The sequence below is a fragment of the Macaca mulatta genome, chromosome 7 (genome assembly GCF_049350105.2).
Source record: "Macaca mulatta isolate MMU2019108-1 chromosome 7, T2T-MMU8v2.0, whole genome shotgun sequence".
Lineage (NCBI taxonomy): Eukaryota > Metazoa > Chordata > Mammalia > Primates > Cercopithecidae > Macaca > Macaca mulatta.
Window position 1 is genome coordinate 1,214,246 of NC_133412.1, and position 15,353 is coordinate 1,229,598.

The window sequence follows — 15,353 nt, forward strand, 5'->3', positions numbered from 1 at the left end:
GAACATTTACAGAACTCTCACTTCAAGGTTTCCCTGCAAAATAAGGTGAAATGCATACTCAAGACTCTTTAAGAATGGGTCACTGATAAAAACAATATACTTGTAACTTGTGTAACATTTCATAGATTTTTTTCAAGCACTGCACGATAATTAATTTGCATCAGGCTTTCCAATTAGAAAAGCTTCACTTATAGAACTTCTTTCCCGTGGGAGTTTTCACATGGCTTTTCAAGTAAATTTTAAAACTGAAAATATTCTTGCAGTTTCTAAACTATTAGAGTTTTAATCCTGTGTACGTTCTTGTATTTACAAGGTCCAGCCAGCTACAGAGTGCATTTTCATATGTCCTTGAGTGGGTATGAGAAAAATGAAACACTCAAACATTCTGAACATTCATAGGGTTTTTCTCAGGAATGAGCTGATATCTTCAAATGGAACTAATACAACCGAAGGCCTTACCATAAATTTAAATTCAAAACCTTTTCTCCACTCTGAGCCCTCCCAAATCTTCAGGAAAATCTGAAGGCTTGACCACATTTCCTACATTCTTAAGGGTTCTCTGCAGTGTGAGCTCTTTCATGTTTATGAGGGAATGGGAAAGAGTAAATGTTTTACCACATTTCTTACATTCAAGGGGCTTTATTTATTTATTTATTTTTGAGATGGAGTCTCACTCTGTCGCCAGGCTGGAGTGCAGTGGCACAATCTCAGCTCCCTGCAACCTCCGCCTCCTGGATTCAAGTGATTCTCCTGCCTCAGCCTCCTGAGTAGCTGGGATTACAAGCATATGCTACCACACCCAGCTATTTTTGCATTTTTAGTAGAGACGAGGTTTCACCATGTTGGCCAGGATGGTCTCGATCTCCTGACCTCGTGATCCGCATGCACAGGGCTTCCCCCCAAGCCCCTGTGGCCTTTTATGTCCTTGAAAAAGAACTAAGACAACTGAAATGTGCCACCATGTCCAGCTAATTATTTTCTTTGTTTTTGTTTTGAGACGGAGTCTGCTTCTGTCGCCCAAGCTGGAGCGCAGTGGTGCGATCTCGGCTCACTGCAAGCTCTGCCTCCCAGGTTCACGCCATTCTCCTGCCTCAGCCTCCCGAGTAGCTGGCGTGAGCCACCGGGCCCGGCTTTATTTTATTTTTTGTAGAGACAGGGTTTCACCACGATGCCCAGGTTGTTTCACATTGTTTTAATCCAGGCTGGTTATGAACTCCTGGGCTCAAGCAATACACACACCTTGGCCTCCCAAAGTGCTAGGATTATAGGCTGAGTCACTACACCCAACCTCTATATCATGACTTCTTTAATGGCGCATAAGGTAACTGGAACGAGTGTAGGCTTTACCGCATCTCTTACATTCATAGGGTTTTTCTCCAGTATGAATTCTTTCATGGAGGTGAAGGGAACTGAGGCAACTGAAGGCTTGGTCACATTGTTTACATTCATAGGGTTTCTCTCCAGTATGAGTACTTCTATAGTTACAAAGGGAACTCAAATGACTAAAGGCTTTGCCACATTGTTTACATTTATAGGGTCTCTCTCCAGTATGAATGCTTCCATGGTCATGAAGGGAAGTGGAACAGCTGAAGGCTTTATCACATTTGGTACATCTCTCTCTAGTGTGAGTCCTTTCATGCATCTTAAAACAAGAAAATCTGAGTGTTTTCCCACATTCCTTACATTCGTAGGGTTTCTCTCCAGTGTGAGTTCGTCCATGTATTAGACAAGAACCGGAAACAGTGAACGCTTTACCACATTGTTTACATTTATAGAGTTTTTCTCCTGTGTGAGTTCTCTGATGTCTTTCAACTGAATTGAGAAAATGAAAAGCTTTCCCACATATCATACATTTATAAGCTGGATTTCCACTGTGCATTATCATGTGTCTTCTAACACCTGGAACAGAAACGAAAAGTTTCCCACACTGTTCACATTTATATTGCTTCTCTCCATATGGTTTGTATCCTGAGTGAGCTAGGATGTGCCTATTAAGGAGGGAATGACGTACAAAGACTTTTCCACAAATACTGCATTCACATTGTTTTAATCCAGTAGAAATGTTCTCATTCAGATCAAGATTTGGAATGTGGCTGACAACTTGTCCATACTGACTACCTTCTTTGCTTTCGTACCATATGATTTCTGTAAAAAAAATGACAAGCACATTATTATTGGTTGGTTTAATAACTTTCTACTCATTCATAGGTCTTCGACTTACACTGCTACCAATACTAGGGAAAATACATTTTTGTTTTGTTTTGTTTTTGTTTTTATGCCATGACTGAATTATTTGAAAGTAAATGGGCTACTACTGAAAACACAGCTACCACCTGCATGGCTATGACCAAAATAGTAACATTCATATACACAATTTTGTAGTACTACTTTCAAGTAAACTGTTTTCCAAACACTGACTGCTACACTGATGTACGTTACATTTTGGGTGAAATTTTTCTAAAAGGAAATGAATTTCAAGTGACTCTTATTTGCTTTGACTGCTTGTTTTTAAATTCATGACATGCTAAGATTCCTTCAGAGGACTTTATTTCCTCTTCTCGGTGCAAATTATCTTGTATCTTTCCCAAGTTTTTTGAAGTGATCTTCAATATTCTGGTCTTTCCGTTTTTTCCTAAAATGCAGATGCATAAAATTATCATGAATTATTTCAAACTATAGAAACATTACTAGATTTCATGTTCATTGTACACAGTGCCCATGCCTGATTGATTCACCAAATCATTCCCTTGCCCCATTCCAAATCACAAATAGCACTGATGATAGGGAAATACTTCCGTAATTAAGTGAAATGTGTTGTCATTCTTACCTACAGAAGCCAGGTTCCTGTAGGTTTCCTGCATCACTTCTCTGTAGAGATTCTTCTGAGAAGAATCTAGCAAAGCCCATTCCTGCTGGCTAAAGTTCACAGCCACATCCTCAAAAGCCACGGAGTCCTAGAATATTCCACACATGTGGATAGAAGGATGAGTGAGACTGAGAGCACTGGGAATGTATACTCAATTCATAAGCTGTTTACATGATTCTAAAATTTCCAAGCATTTATTCTATGACTTGATTGTCACAACTCTTACTCTGTTCACACATACTCCCTCCCACACAGCAGTACTAATGCTAGAATTGAACTATTCAAAAAGGCAACAGCAAAGTAGAAACACCCATCTCATTAGAGAATCCAGGGAGTAAGATTACAAAACACCCATCTCATTAGAGAATCCAGGGAGTAAGATTACGATATGCTGCTAGGAGTCACCTTTTAACTTCACTTTGTACATTTCTAGTATCTGTCATACTAAAGTCCTACCTGATGTGCATAAGTGAGTTAATATTATCAGTCCTGAGACTACTTATTCTTAAAAATACCTGCTTGCAAAGTTCAATCTTTGTTTGTATTAGGAACTTACATTTTGAAAGGGATTCCACAAACCCAAGTAATAAGAATGACTCACTGCATCTAAATGGCTTATGCAGTATATTTTCCAAAACTTCTTCTGCTGAAAGTCTATTATTTTGTGTCACTGCAGTGGTGCTTAGGGAACCAGACACAAAAACACAGTCTGAACACTAAGTGTTCAATGAATTTCCCTGGTAGACAATATTTTACATGTGCTGTCACTTGTTAACTGTGGAAGTGAACCCATTCCACGTGATTACACCAAGAAAGAATAGGCTTATTAAATTTAATTGAGTAGTAAATAAAACCAATAATTGATATTTAACAATACTAATACAACAATTTTTCAAATTTCTATTGCACAATATCAAGACAGAAAGGAATAAGAGGAAATAGGACACATGCTTTTTAAAATGACATTAATGTCACCACTTCCAGATGCTATTCCTATGAAACCACATAAATTCCCAAATCAGGTGGTTTTAGGCAAGAAAAGCTACTCTTTCATATGCAGTAAAAATGACCAATGTCTAATCATTTTTAGTCATCTAAAAAAAGAGTGATGGCTTGTCTAACATACTTCTAAGATTTTCAAACAAAAATATTCAGGACAGCACAGTGTTAGCAGAGAGATGAGCAAGCAGACCAAAGGAAAAAAAAGTCTTAATGACCCAGCATCTATATGGAAAGTTGAGGAATGATAGAGTAGGCACTATAGAATAGAAAAAGAAATTACATGCACTTTAAAATATGAGGCAAACCAGGCTGGCATCTACTTGGGAAAATGCATTGCATTCTTCTCTATTCCATGAACAATAATCATCTTATTATATATTCAAATACAAAAGATAAAACCAGAATACTTTCAGAAGTCACAGGAAGATTTTTTTTTTAACAAAGGATTAGGCAGAATTTTTTTTATGTAAGAAAAAAGTGATAAAGGAACAGACAAACTCAAACATATTAAAATTTAGGGAATAAAAAGAAAATAGAGTGGGCCAGGCGTCGTGGCTCACGCCTGTAATCCCAGCACCTTGGGAGGCTGAGGCAGGGGATCACCTGAGGTCAGGAGGTTGAGACCAGCCTGGCCAACATGGCAAAAATCCCGTCTTTTTGTTGTTTGTTTGTTTGTTTATTTGTTTTTGAGACGGAGTCTCGCCTTGTCCCTTGGGCTGGGGTGCAGTGGCAAGATCTTGGCTCACTGCAACCTCCACCTCCCGGGTTCAAGCAATTCTCTTGCCTCAGCCTCCCGAGTAGCTGGGATTACAGGTGCCTGCCACCACACTCAGCTAATTTTTTCGTATTTTTAGTAGAGACAGGGTTTCACCATGTTGGCCAGGCTGCTCTGGAACTCCTGACCTCGTGATCCGACCACCTTGGCCTCCCAAAGGGCTGGGATTACAGGCATAAGCCACCGTGCCAGGCCTAAAACCTTGTGTTTACTAAAAATATGAAAATTAGCTGGGTGTGGTGGTGGGTGCCTATAATCCCAGTTCCTCGGGAGGCTGACACAGGAGAATCACTTGAACTCGGGAGGCGGAGGTTGCAGTAAGCAGAGATGGCGCCACTGCACTCTAGCCGGGCTACAGAGCAAGGCAGCATCTCCAAAAAACAAAAAACAACACTCAGACACCCAGATAAGAGGATACACATGTGTCCACTGTCATAAATTCTTCACCAAGCTACAAGATGGGAACTGACATTTTGGTGAATCTTTATAAATCATCAATTTATCTATTACACTTTTATTTCACCAGTAGCATTTACAAAGCTAAGTCCTACAATTCCATTTGAAATTACCCTTAAAAAGAACAGACCTTTAAAACTTACTACACTCACTCTGGGGAAGAAATAAATACGAATTTTTAGCAAATGAAATACATCATATTACCTTACCTCTTTGGAAATAGTATTTTTATCTTTCAAGCTGTACTGACAAAATGTATCTTACAGTCAGTGAAAACCTGAAACTCAAATAAGCGGACAAGCCTTTTCAAGGTAACAAACTCAGGGAGAGGCAGTGCTGACTCCAACGCAGACCTTTCTAAGTGTCACGGCAGGCCATTCCATCCCTCAGGACACCCATCCTGTTCAGTAAAGTACTCAGTGACCACCTAGGAGGCACTGGCACTGCTCTTTGTCCTCCTGTGCACCTTAAGTGCATTTTATAATTCAGGTTCTTGCACATCCTCTCTGGGGTGGGTTTTGCTTGTCCTTTGGGACGGTTTTTCTCTCTTCACAAGTCTGAGACAAGCTAAAGAGCAGAAATCATTTCTGCCTTTTCCTCTCAATATCAGCATCCAATTGGCAAACCATCAATGTGTCTTCAAGGAATAAAAACTCGGGCCGGAGGAATAATTTTAATGACCTAACTTTCATGACATTACATTGTATTGTCCATTAATTTTAATGTCCTAAAATTTTAATGACCCTAAGGGGTCACCATTTTACATGAAACTATACCAGGAGATTCCTCTAAGGCCAAGAGCATCCAGCTGCTCCCCTGAGAGACTCTACCCCCTACCTCAGGCTGTCCTTGGGGATGAGATGACCCCGGGACTGATACTCACTAGACCCTCCAATAGACATGGCCACTGTGGGTATCCTGGGTCATCCCCAGACAGTTCTAAAATGCCAGGACTAGGAAAAGACAGGAGAGTGGGTGAGGACACAACACCCTGTCAAGTTTTCACGGGGGGACCTCAATCTAAAGACATTTTGGTAATATGTACACTTAGGAAAGATGAAAAGAAGAGAGGCACAAAGATTTTTTTTACATTAGAGTGTCAGATGATTTATTCTCCGCTTTCCTCTCATGTAAAATGTTTGGAAACAGAAAAATATTTTGGCCAAGGTGCCTCACGCCTGTAATCCCGGCGCTTTAGGAGGCCAAGGAGGGTGATCAGTTAAGGTCAGGAGTTCGAAACCAACCTAGCCAACATGGCGAAACCCTGTCTCTACTAAACATACAAAAATTAGCTGGACCTGGTGGTGGCGCCTATAAGCCCAGCTACTTGGGAGGCTGAGGCAGGAGAATCGCTTGAACCCGGGAGTCAGAGGTTGCAGTGAGCTGAGACTGCACCATTGCACTCCAGCCTGGCGACAGGGTGAGACTCCGTCTCAAAAAAAAAGAAAAAAAATATATATATATGTGGATATATGTGTATATATATGTGTGTGTGTATATATATGAATGGTTTGCTTCCTCATTCACCTTATCAAAGCCTCTCATTTACGCCCCTCCCTTGGACCCCAAACCACAAACCATGACTGCGGTACCCGTTTATGAATCGCGTTTGCTCAAACGCCCCGTTTAACGTTTTAACAAAGCCTCGGGTTAATTTTAGGGGGAGAAAGGTGGGACTGGAAGCTCCATGAACCACAGCCCCTCCCACGCTGGAACCCCGCTCACCGAGTCGGGGCTCTCCCGGATCACCCTCCCGTGGTCACCGCACTACCTGGGTGGGGGAGGCGCGGGGTTCCGGAGAGGGCTCTGGCCGGCGGAAGTGGCGCCCACAGGTACAGACAGGACGCAGGGGTCCCGCTGCCCGCGCCGCCCGGCCCTGCGCAGAAGGTGACTGAGGCCCGGCTGCGCCGCGGCGACTCGGTCCGCAGGTTCCGCAGCCCATGGCTGGTTCCAGCAGGTTTCACCCAGCCCTTTTACCCACTTCGGGAAGCCAGGCGCAGTCCACTCACCGTTCCTCGGCTTCCCGGGTGTCCCGGCGTCAGCTAGGGATGTCCCAACACCCGCAGGTCACAGGGTGGCCGAGGCTGCTGCAGAGCCACCTGGGCCTCCCAGAGCCAGGAAGTAGCAGCGGAGACTCACAGGAAGAGCCTACGGTGGCAAAGGCGAGACAAAGCGCCCGCCAGCCAGATCCCGGAAGCCGCCCTCTCCTTTCCGGCGGCGCGCCTGATTGACGGGCCCCCACTCCAGCGTCCCTGATTGTCTGGGGCTTCAGGCCCCGCCCCCTCAGGCCCTGAGTGACAGGAGATTGCGATCTCACGTGAGGCTGGATGTGGCCAGAATGACCATTTTGGCCTAGCGGTTTGTAGGGGGTGCGTCCTTCTTGCGCTGGGATCTGACCAGGCAAGGAGCACATTCGCATTTAACCTTGTATACAAGGTTATAGCTATTTTGCGTAATAAGATATAAAATTGCAAGCAATATAATGGCAATTCTGTAACTGCCCAGTGGGTTCACCTTGCCCGCTGCCTAGACAGAGCCGATTTCTCAAGACGGGGGGAATAGCAATAGAGAAGGAGTAATTCACACAGAGTCGGCTGTGCAGGAGACTGGAGATTTGATTTTTATTTTATTTTATTTTATTATTTCTGAAACAGAGTCTTGCTCTGTCGCCCAGGCTGGAGTGCAGCCTCTTAGTTTTATGATTATTCAAATCAGTCTCCCTGAGCATTTGGGAAAAAGAGTATTTAGAAAGTTTATTTTGCCAAGGTTGGGGATGCTTGTGCATGACACAGCCTCAGGATGTCCTGATGACAGTTGCCCAAGGTGGTCAGAGCACAGCTTGGTTTTGTTGGAGATAAATGGTCGGTGACGCAAAGTGAAACCAGCACTTAAGCAAAAGTTTTCTCAGCAACGCAATTTACCTCTGCGGAAGCGTGCTGCTCGCATCAATCACAATCGCAAGAGCACACGGAACAAAGGAAAGCAGGGGTTTTTATTCCTAATGCAATCCCTACCTCTGGCATGGGCTGGGGCCAGACCTCAAGATCTAAACTGACCCCGTTGGCTATTTGTGAATACTTTCCCAAATAAGGAAGGGGGAAGGGAGTCGTGAGTTACAATGGTGGGACGTGTGGTTTGGAAGGGAGAAATGGGTGCAGAGCAGGTAACCAAGGGAACAGATGTGAGTGATTGATTAGAACTGACAGGGGGAAGGTTGTTTACAGTAACTAAGGGCAAGGAGGCATGGAGAACAAGAAAGTTGAGTTCGAGAACAAAACACAAGAACGTTAACATGCCAAACCTTGGAAGAGAAACTGACTGTATCTGACAGTTTTACATATTTTAGGGAGACAGGAGACATCAATCAACATATGTAAGATGAACACTGGTTTGATCCGGTACAACCTGAAGCAAAAGTGGGTCAACTCGAAGCCAGGAGGGGGCTTCCAGGTCACAGGTAGGTGAGAGAGGAACGGTTGCATTCTTCTGAGTTTCTGACGAGCCTTTCCACAGGAGGCAATAAGATATGCATTCTTCTCAGCGAGCAGCGGATGACTTTGAATAGAATGGGAGGCAGGTTTGCCCTAAGCAGTTCCCAGATTGATTTTTCCCTTTATCTTAGTGATTTGGGGGACCCAAAATATTTTCCTTTCCAATTTCCCCCTTTTCTTTTAAAAATATTTTGGAGAAAGCATTTTAGAAGAAAATCAGTCTCTGGAGGCAGGTTTTGTCTGATTTCTCAAGGAGTAGCTGGGATTACAGGCGTGCGAAACCCCGCCTGGCTTTTTTTTTTTTTTTTTGGTAGAAACCGGGGTCTCCCTCGGTTGTCCAGGCTGTCTCTGGTGCCCAACGCAGGGCTCCCCGTAATCTCTACAAATAATCCAGTGAAGGAACACCAGAGCATGGAAAGCTGAGGACGACTGACAAAGGACTCCCGAGTAGGTTTTCGCTTTAAGCTCTAGGGTAAGGAGGGCGCTCAGGGAATTCCAGGGAAACCTCAGGAAAATGTGGGTCCAGCTGAGAGTAAGTTCGCTAATTACTTAAGCCTTGTGAAGTTACTGCGCCGCGGAGGGGTAATTGTCAGTACCCAAAATCTCACATCTTTGTTCCGCCTGGTAGACAAGTATTCGCCTTGGTTCCCGGAATATGGAACCATGATGTAGAAGATTGGGACAAGGTCGGATCAGACTTAAAACGAGCACAAGAAGAGGGCCGCGATATTCCCGTCTCTGCTTGGTCTGTGTCGTCTGCAATTAAAACAGCCCTGGAGCCCTTCCACACTGAGGAGGAGAAGGAGGATTTTCAGGATGACATAGGAAAGTTGAATAATCAGGAGTCTAATTATCAGCTAAGTGAACCATGACAGTCTCGTTTAAAAAAGGGCGAGAAACGGGAAGGTATGTATGTTCATCTCCAAAGACTTATAAAAGAAACTGTGCCACCTACTGCGCCTTTAGGGGAAGGTCTGGAATGGCCACCCCCAGGCCAGCCTCGTGAATATTTGGAAGGGGAGCCTGAGACCCGCGCCTTGCCGCTCCCATTGTTGCAGGCCCCGCCAGTAACTAGGCGAAGGGAAGCTTCAGGCTTATCCAACAGCCAATTAGTATGAGGGAATGATCTAGGCTTGCCCACCTGTTAATTATGGTAGAGGACTGCTGTGAGCGGGTCCAAATACAAATTATGGCACAGGGACAATCCAGGCATCCATTCGCCAGGCACAAGAAATGGGGGATTTGAATGCTTGGCAGTTTCTGGTAATTATTTCACCAGCTGAGGAGGCTAGAGAACTTGTTCAAGCATGCTGGGATCCATTTCCTTTTAAAATATTAAAAGACTTAAAGCAAGCAATTGGACAATATGGGCCAAATTCCCCTTATGTTCATTCCTTGTTACAATGTGTGGCTTATAACAGACGTTGAATAAGTATGGATTGGGAGGCATTAGCCCGATCCACCCTGTCCCCCTCTGAATTTCTCCAATTGAAAACCTGGTGGACGGATGAAGCAACAAATCAGGCAGAAATACTCAAGCCCAACGTCCTGTTAATATCACACCTGATCAATTGCTTGGAATCGGACAGGCATGGGGTACTCTAAATCAACAGATGGTAATGGGTGATGAGGCTGTTGATCAGCTCAGAACTACATGCCTAAGAGCCTGGGAAAAAATTCATGACCCTGCTACTGCTTATCCTTCTTTTCACACATTTCAACAGGGTCCAAGGGAGCCTTATCCTGATTCTATCGCCCATTTGCAGGATGCAGCTCAAAAGGCTATTTCCAATTCTCATGCCAAGAAAGTGATCATTCAGCTGCTTGTTCATGAAAATACTAATACAGAATGTCAGGCAGCAATTAGAACTATTAAGAGAATGGCAGATCTAAATGAGGAAAAAACTTTAAGTGAATACATTAAAGCCTGCGATGGCATTGGGGGGCACTTATATAAGGCCAGCCTCCTTATATAAGGCCAGGGGGAGAGGGGGATGCTATTACTCCCCAAATCGTGGGGGGTTTCTCACCCCCTGCGATGTGGATTGTAACAGTGAGGGGGAGAGAGAGGATCGCTATTACTCCCCTTTATGATGTGGATCTTAATAATTATTCCCCCCTGAAATGTGTGTTCATTATTAACAGTCTCTTTTGTTCACGATATTAGGAACAATTTCACAGGTTATGTGTACACAGCCTGCGATAGGAGAAAGATTACCATCCTCTGCACCTCCCGATATTAGGAACCATATCACACAATGGGTGTACACTTTTTCGGAGATTTGGAGTAATGTCTTCCTATTTTTCCCTGAATATTCGGAGACATATCACAGGGTGGCTGTACACCCACTACTCTCTTGGCAGGAACATCATACTTTACCTACTGGAAATTAGGAGCAATATCACAGACTGGGTGTGAAGCCACTGTCATACTGGAAGTAATATCATGCTCTTCCCCCAAGTTATGAGGAACAATATCACAGGGGGGTGTGTACCTTCTCCGGTAGGGGTAGCAGTATCATCATCTCTTCCTTTAGATGACAGGAACAATATCACAGGGTGGGTGTACACCTCGTGTGTTTTTGGAAGCAATGTCATTCTCTCTTCTTCTAGGTTTTCGGATTCATATCACAGGCAGGGTGTACACCCCTTGTTGTATTGGAGGGCATCTCATCCTCTTTCAACCTGCATCTTTAGAACAATATCCCATGGGGGCCGTCCATCCCTTCAATATTGGTACTAATACCATCTTCTCCTTTCCTGGATATAAGAAACAATATCACAGGAGGGGTGTACATCCCTTGCAATATTGGTAGTAATATCACCTCTCCCTTGTGGTTATTAAGGACAAAATCCCAGGGTGACTGAACGGTTCCTGCTTTATTGGGAATAATATCCACTCACCTTCTGGATATCAGGAACCATATCACTGAAGAAGTGTCCACCCACTTCGATATTGTCAGCCATGTCATCTTCTTCCTGCCTGGATATTAGGAATGATACCCCGGGTTTGGGGGCGCTGTACACCCACTGCGATATCAAAAGTAAAATCAGCCTCTTTCCCGCTGGATATTAGGAACTTTATCACAGGTGTGTGTGCACCTTCTGGGATATTGGGAGTACTATGAGCCTCCACCTCGCTGCATATTAGGAACAATATACGGGGGGCAGGGTGGTTACAGCCCCTGCAATATTGAGAACAATTCTTCTCTTTCCCCTGTACATTAGGGTCTACATCACAGGGGTCTGTACACCTTCTGTGATATTGGAATTAATGTTGTCCTCTCCCCTACTGAATGTCAAAAACAGTATCATAGAAGGGTGTACACCCCCTGCAATATGGCCAGTAATATCATCATCTGTACCTTTGGATACTAGGAACAACATCACAGAGGGTGTGTACACTCCCCTGCGATATTGGGCATAATGTTATCCTCTCTTCCCCTGGATATTAGGACTGATATACCTGGTGGTGGGAGGTGGAGTACCTTAAGAACATTATCACTGGATGGGTGTACACCCTGAGATATTGGGTGTAGTATCCTCCTCTCTTCCCTAGGATATTAAGAACAATATCACAGGAGGGTTGTACCTCCACAGCCCCTGTGTTATTGGGAGCAATAGCATCTTCTCCCCCTCTCGATATAAGGAACAATATCCCAGGGTGGGTGTACATCCCCTGCAATATTGGGTGTAATGTCTTCGTCTTCCAACGTGGATATTGGGCATAGTGTCACAGGGGGGTGTAAGCTTCTTCGATATTGGGAGTAATATCATCCTCTCCCCTCAGGATTGTAGGCAAAATATTGAAGTGGTTTTACAACTCGTGTGATATGGGCAGTAATATCATCCTCTCCCCACCTAGATGTTAGGAACTATATCACAGGCAGCTGTACACTTCTTTTTTTTTTTTTTTTTTTTTTTTGAGACGGAGTCTAGCTCTGTCGCCCAGGCTGGAGTGCAGTGGCCGGATCTCAGCTCACTGCAAGCTCCGCCTCCCGGGTTCACGCCATTCTCCTGCCTCAGCCTCCCGAGTAGCTGGGACTACAGGCACCCACCACCTCGCCCAGCTAGTTTTTTGTATTTTTTAGTAGAGACGCGGTTTCACCGTGTTAGCCAGGATAGTCTCGAGCTCCTGACCTCGTGATCCGCCCGTCTCAGCCTCCCAAAGTGCTGGGATTACAGGCTTGAGCCACCGTGCCCAGCCTCAGCTGTACACTTCTTGTGATATTGGGAGTCCTATCCTCTCCCATCATGGATATTCAGAACAATATTATAAAGGAGGTGTACACTCCCTGCCATATTGAGAGTAATATTATGCTCTCCCCTTCAGGATACTAAGAACAATACCGCAGGAGGTGTGTACAACCCCTGTGATATTGAGAGTAATATCGTCCTCTCCCCCTGAATATAAGAAACAATATCACAGGAGGATGTATACCTCCTGTGATATTGGGAGTCATATCATTTTCTCTTTCTCTGGATATTCAGAACAATATCACAGTGGGTGTGTACACCCCCTGCAATATTGCCACTAGTATCATCGTCTCCCTTTCAGGATATAAGGTATACACCCCCTTGTGATATTGGGGGTAATATCTTCCTCTCCCCCGCTGGCTATTAGGAACAATGTCACAGAAGGGGTGTACACCCCCTGCTCTACTGGGAGTGATATAGTCCTCTCCGTCCCTGGATATTAAGAACAATATCACTAGGGAGTGTACACCTCCTGCAATATTGAAACTAATATCATCCTCTTGCCTCCTGGATATTAAGAGCCATATCACAGGGGTGGTGTACATCCCCTGCGAAATCAGAAGAAATGTCATCCTTTCCACCTTTGGATGTTAGGGACAATATCACGGGGGAGGTCTATGCCCCCTGTGATATTTGGAGTCCTATCATCCTCTCCCACCCAGGATATAAGGAACGAGATGACCGAAGGGTTGTACACCCACTGCAATAGTTTCAATAATGTCATCCTCTACCCCCGGCTATTAGGAATAACATCATAGAGGGGTGTACGCTTTCTTCGATATTAGGAGTAATATCCTCTCCCCGCCGGATATCAGGAACAAGTCTATTAATTATTAATATTAATAAATATAAGAAAAATTAAGAGTAATCATCGATGTTGATAATCACAATAAAGATAGTAAAAATTAATACTGGTTAAAAATGTTAATGATTAGTATTAATAATTAATAGTAATATCACTGTTAATAATAAAATAATGATATCAGCAATAATGTTACTTAAATCAATACTAAGTGATGCTGGTAATAAAATAATAATTAATATTAAGAACTAATAATATTGTTAAACGTGATTAATGTTAATAATTAATTTTAAGTATGCATAATCATATATTTAAAATAATTATCCACAATTAATAAATGGATTCCTATTAATTAATAGTATCATTGATAATTATTAAAATCGATCATTGATGTTTAATAATTAATTATATTATTACTCCTAATACCGCAGGGGGTGTACACCTACCTGTAATGCTGTTCCTAATATCCAGGGACGGAGAGCATGATTTTAGTTTTAATATCACAGTAGGTGTACACTCACCGCATGACACTGATCCTAATATAAACGGGGTAGAGTATGACATGACTCCAAACACAGCAATGAATGGACAGCCACCCGGTGATACTGCTCCTAATATTCATGGAAAGTGTGTATTATATTACTCCCAATATCACAGGGAGGGTACAGCTCTTCTGCGATATTGTTCCTAGTATCCGGAGGGGAAGAGGATGATAATAATTTGCAGGCTGTATTCACCCGCCCAGTGATATTGTAATTAATATCCTGGGAGGGAGAGGATGATATTACTCCCCGTCGAGCAGGAGGCGTACACCCAGCCTGGTATATTGTTCCAAATATCCATGGAGGGGAGCGGTTGATATTACTCCAAATATGGCAGGGAATGTACATCCACCCTGTGACATCCTTCTCAATATCTCAAGGCCGAGAGGCTGATATTACTCCCAGTATCGCAGACACTGTACACCCCTATGTCTTCCTGATATCCCGAAGGGGAGAAGACGGTATTAATCCCCATATTGCAGGAGGTGAACACCCACTCTGTGATATCTTTCCGAATTTGCGCGGGTAGAGAGGATAATATTCCCAATATTGCAGAAGATGTGCACACCCCCTCCCCCTGTGATATTATCCTGAATATTCCAAGGCACAGAAGATGATGTTACTCCCAATATCACAGAAAGTGTACACCCCCCAGGGATGTTGTTCCCATGATCCAAGAGGGGAGAGGATGATATGACTTTCAATATCGCAGGGGTGTACACGCCCCCAGTGATGCTGTTCCTAATTTCCACCTGGGAGAGGATGATATTACTCCCAATATCACAGGGGTCATAAACACTCCTTTGATATTGTTCCTAATATTCAGGCGGGGAGAGGATGATATTCCTCCCTATATTGCAGAGGGTGTACACCCGTCTTTGATACTGTTCGTAATGTCTAGAGGGGGAGATGATATTACTCTCAGAGTCGTAAACACGCTGTGTGTCCACCGTGGATCCTAATATCCAGGGAGGGAAATTACTCCCCAAGACGTGGGGGGTGTCCACCCCACCTGTCACATTGTTTCCTGTACCCAGGGAGGAGAGGATTATATTGCTACCAATATCAAAGAAGTGTACACGTCCCCTGTGATATGGTTCCTAATATCTTCGTTGGGAGAGGATGATATTACTCTCAATATCACAGGGGTTGTCCATCCCGC

The 15,353-nt window shown here is 43.8% G+C and overlaps 1 protein-coding gene across 2 annotated transcripts in view; it reads right to left on the bottom strand.

Annotated features, from left to right (window-relative positions):
• Positions 1 to 619: 619 nt before the first annotated feature.
• Positions 620 to 15,353, bottom strand: part of LOC696282 (uncharacterized) — a 65,236-nt gene continuing 50,502 nt past the window's right edge. For both annotated transcript variants that reach the window (XR_013395428.1, XM_077938882.1), the window contains 2 exons: positions 2,828 to 2,954; positions 620 to 2,145 (listed from right to left, as the gene is read on the bottom strand). Coding sequence is in view for 1 of the 2 variants with exons in the window: in XM_077938882.1 (XP_077795008.1) it covers positions 1,307 to 2,145; positions 2,828 to 2,954 (966 nt within the window). In the remaining variant the exon portion in view is untranslated. The remainder of the gene's footprint in view (positions 2,146 to 2,827; positions 2,955 to 15,353) is intronic.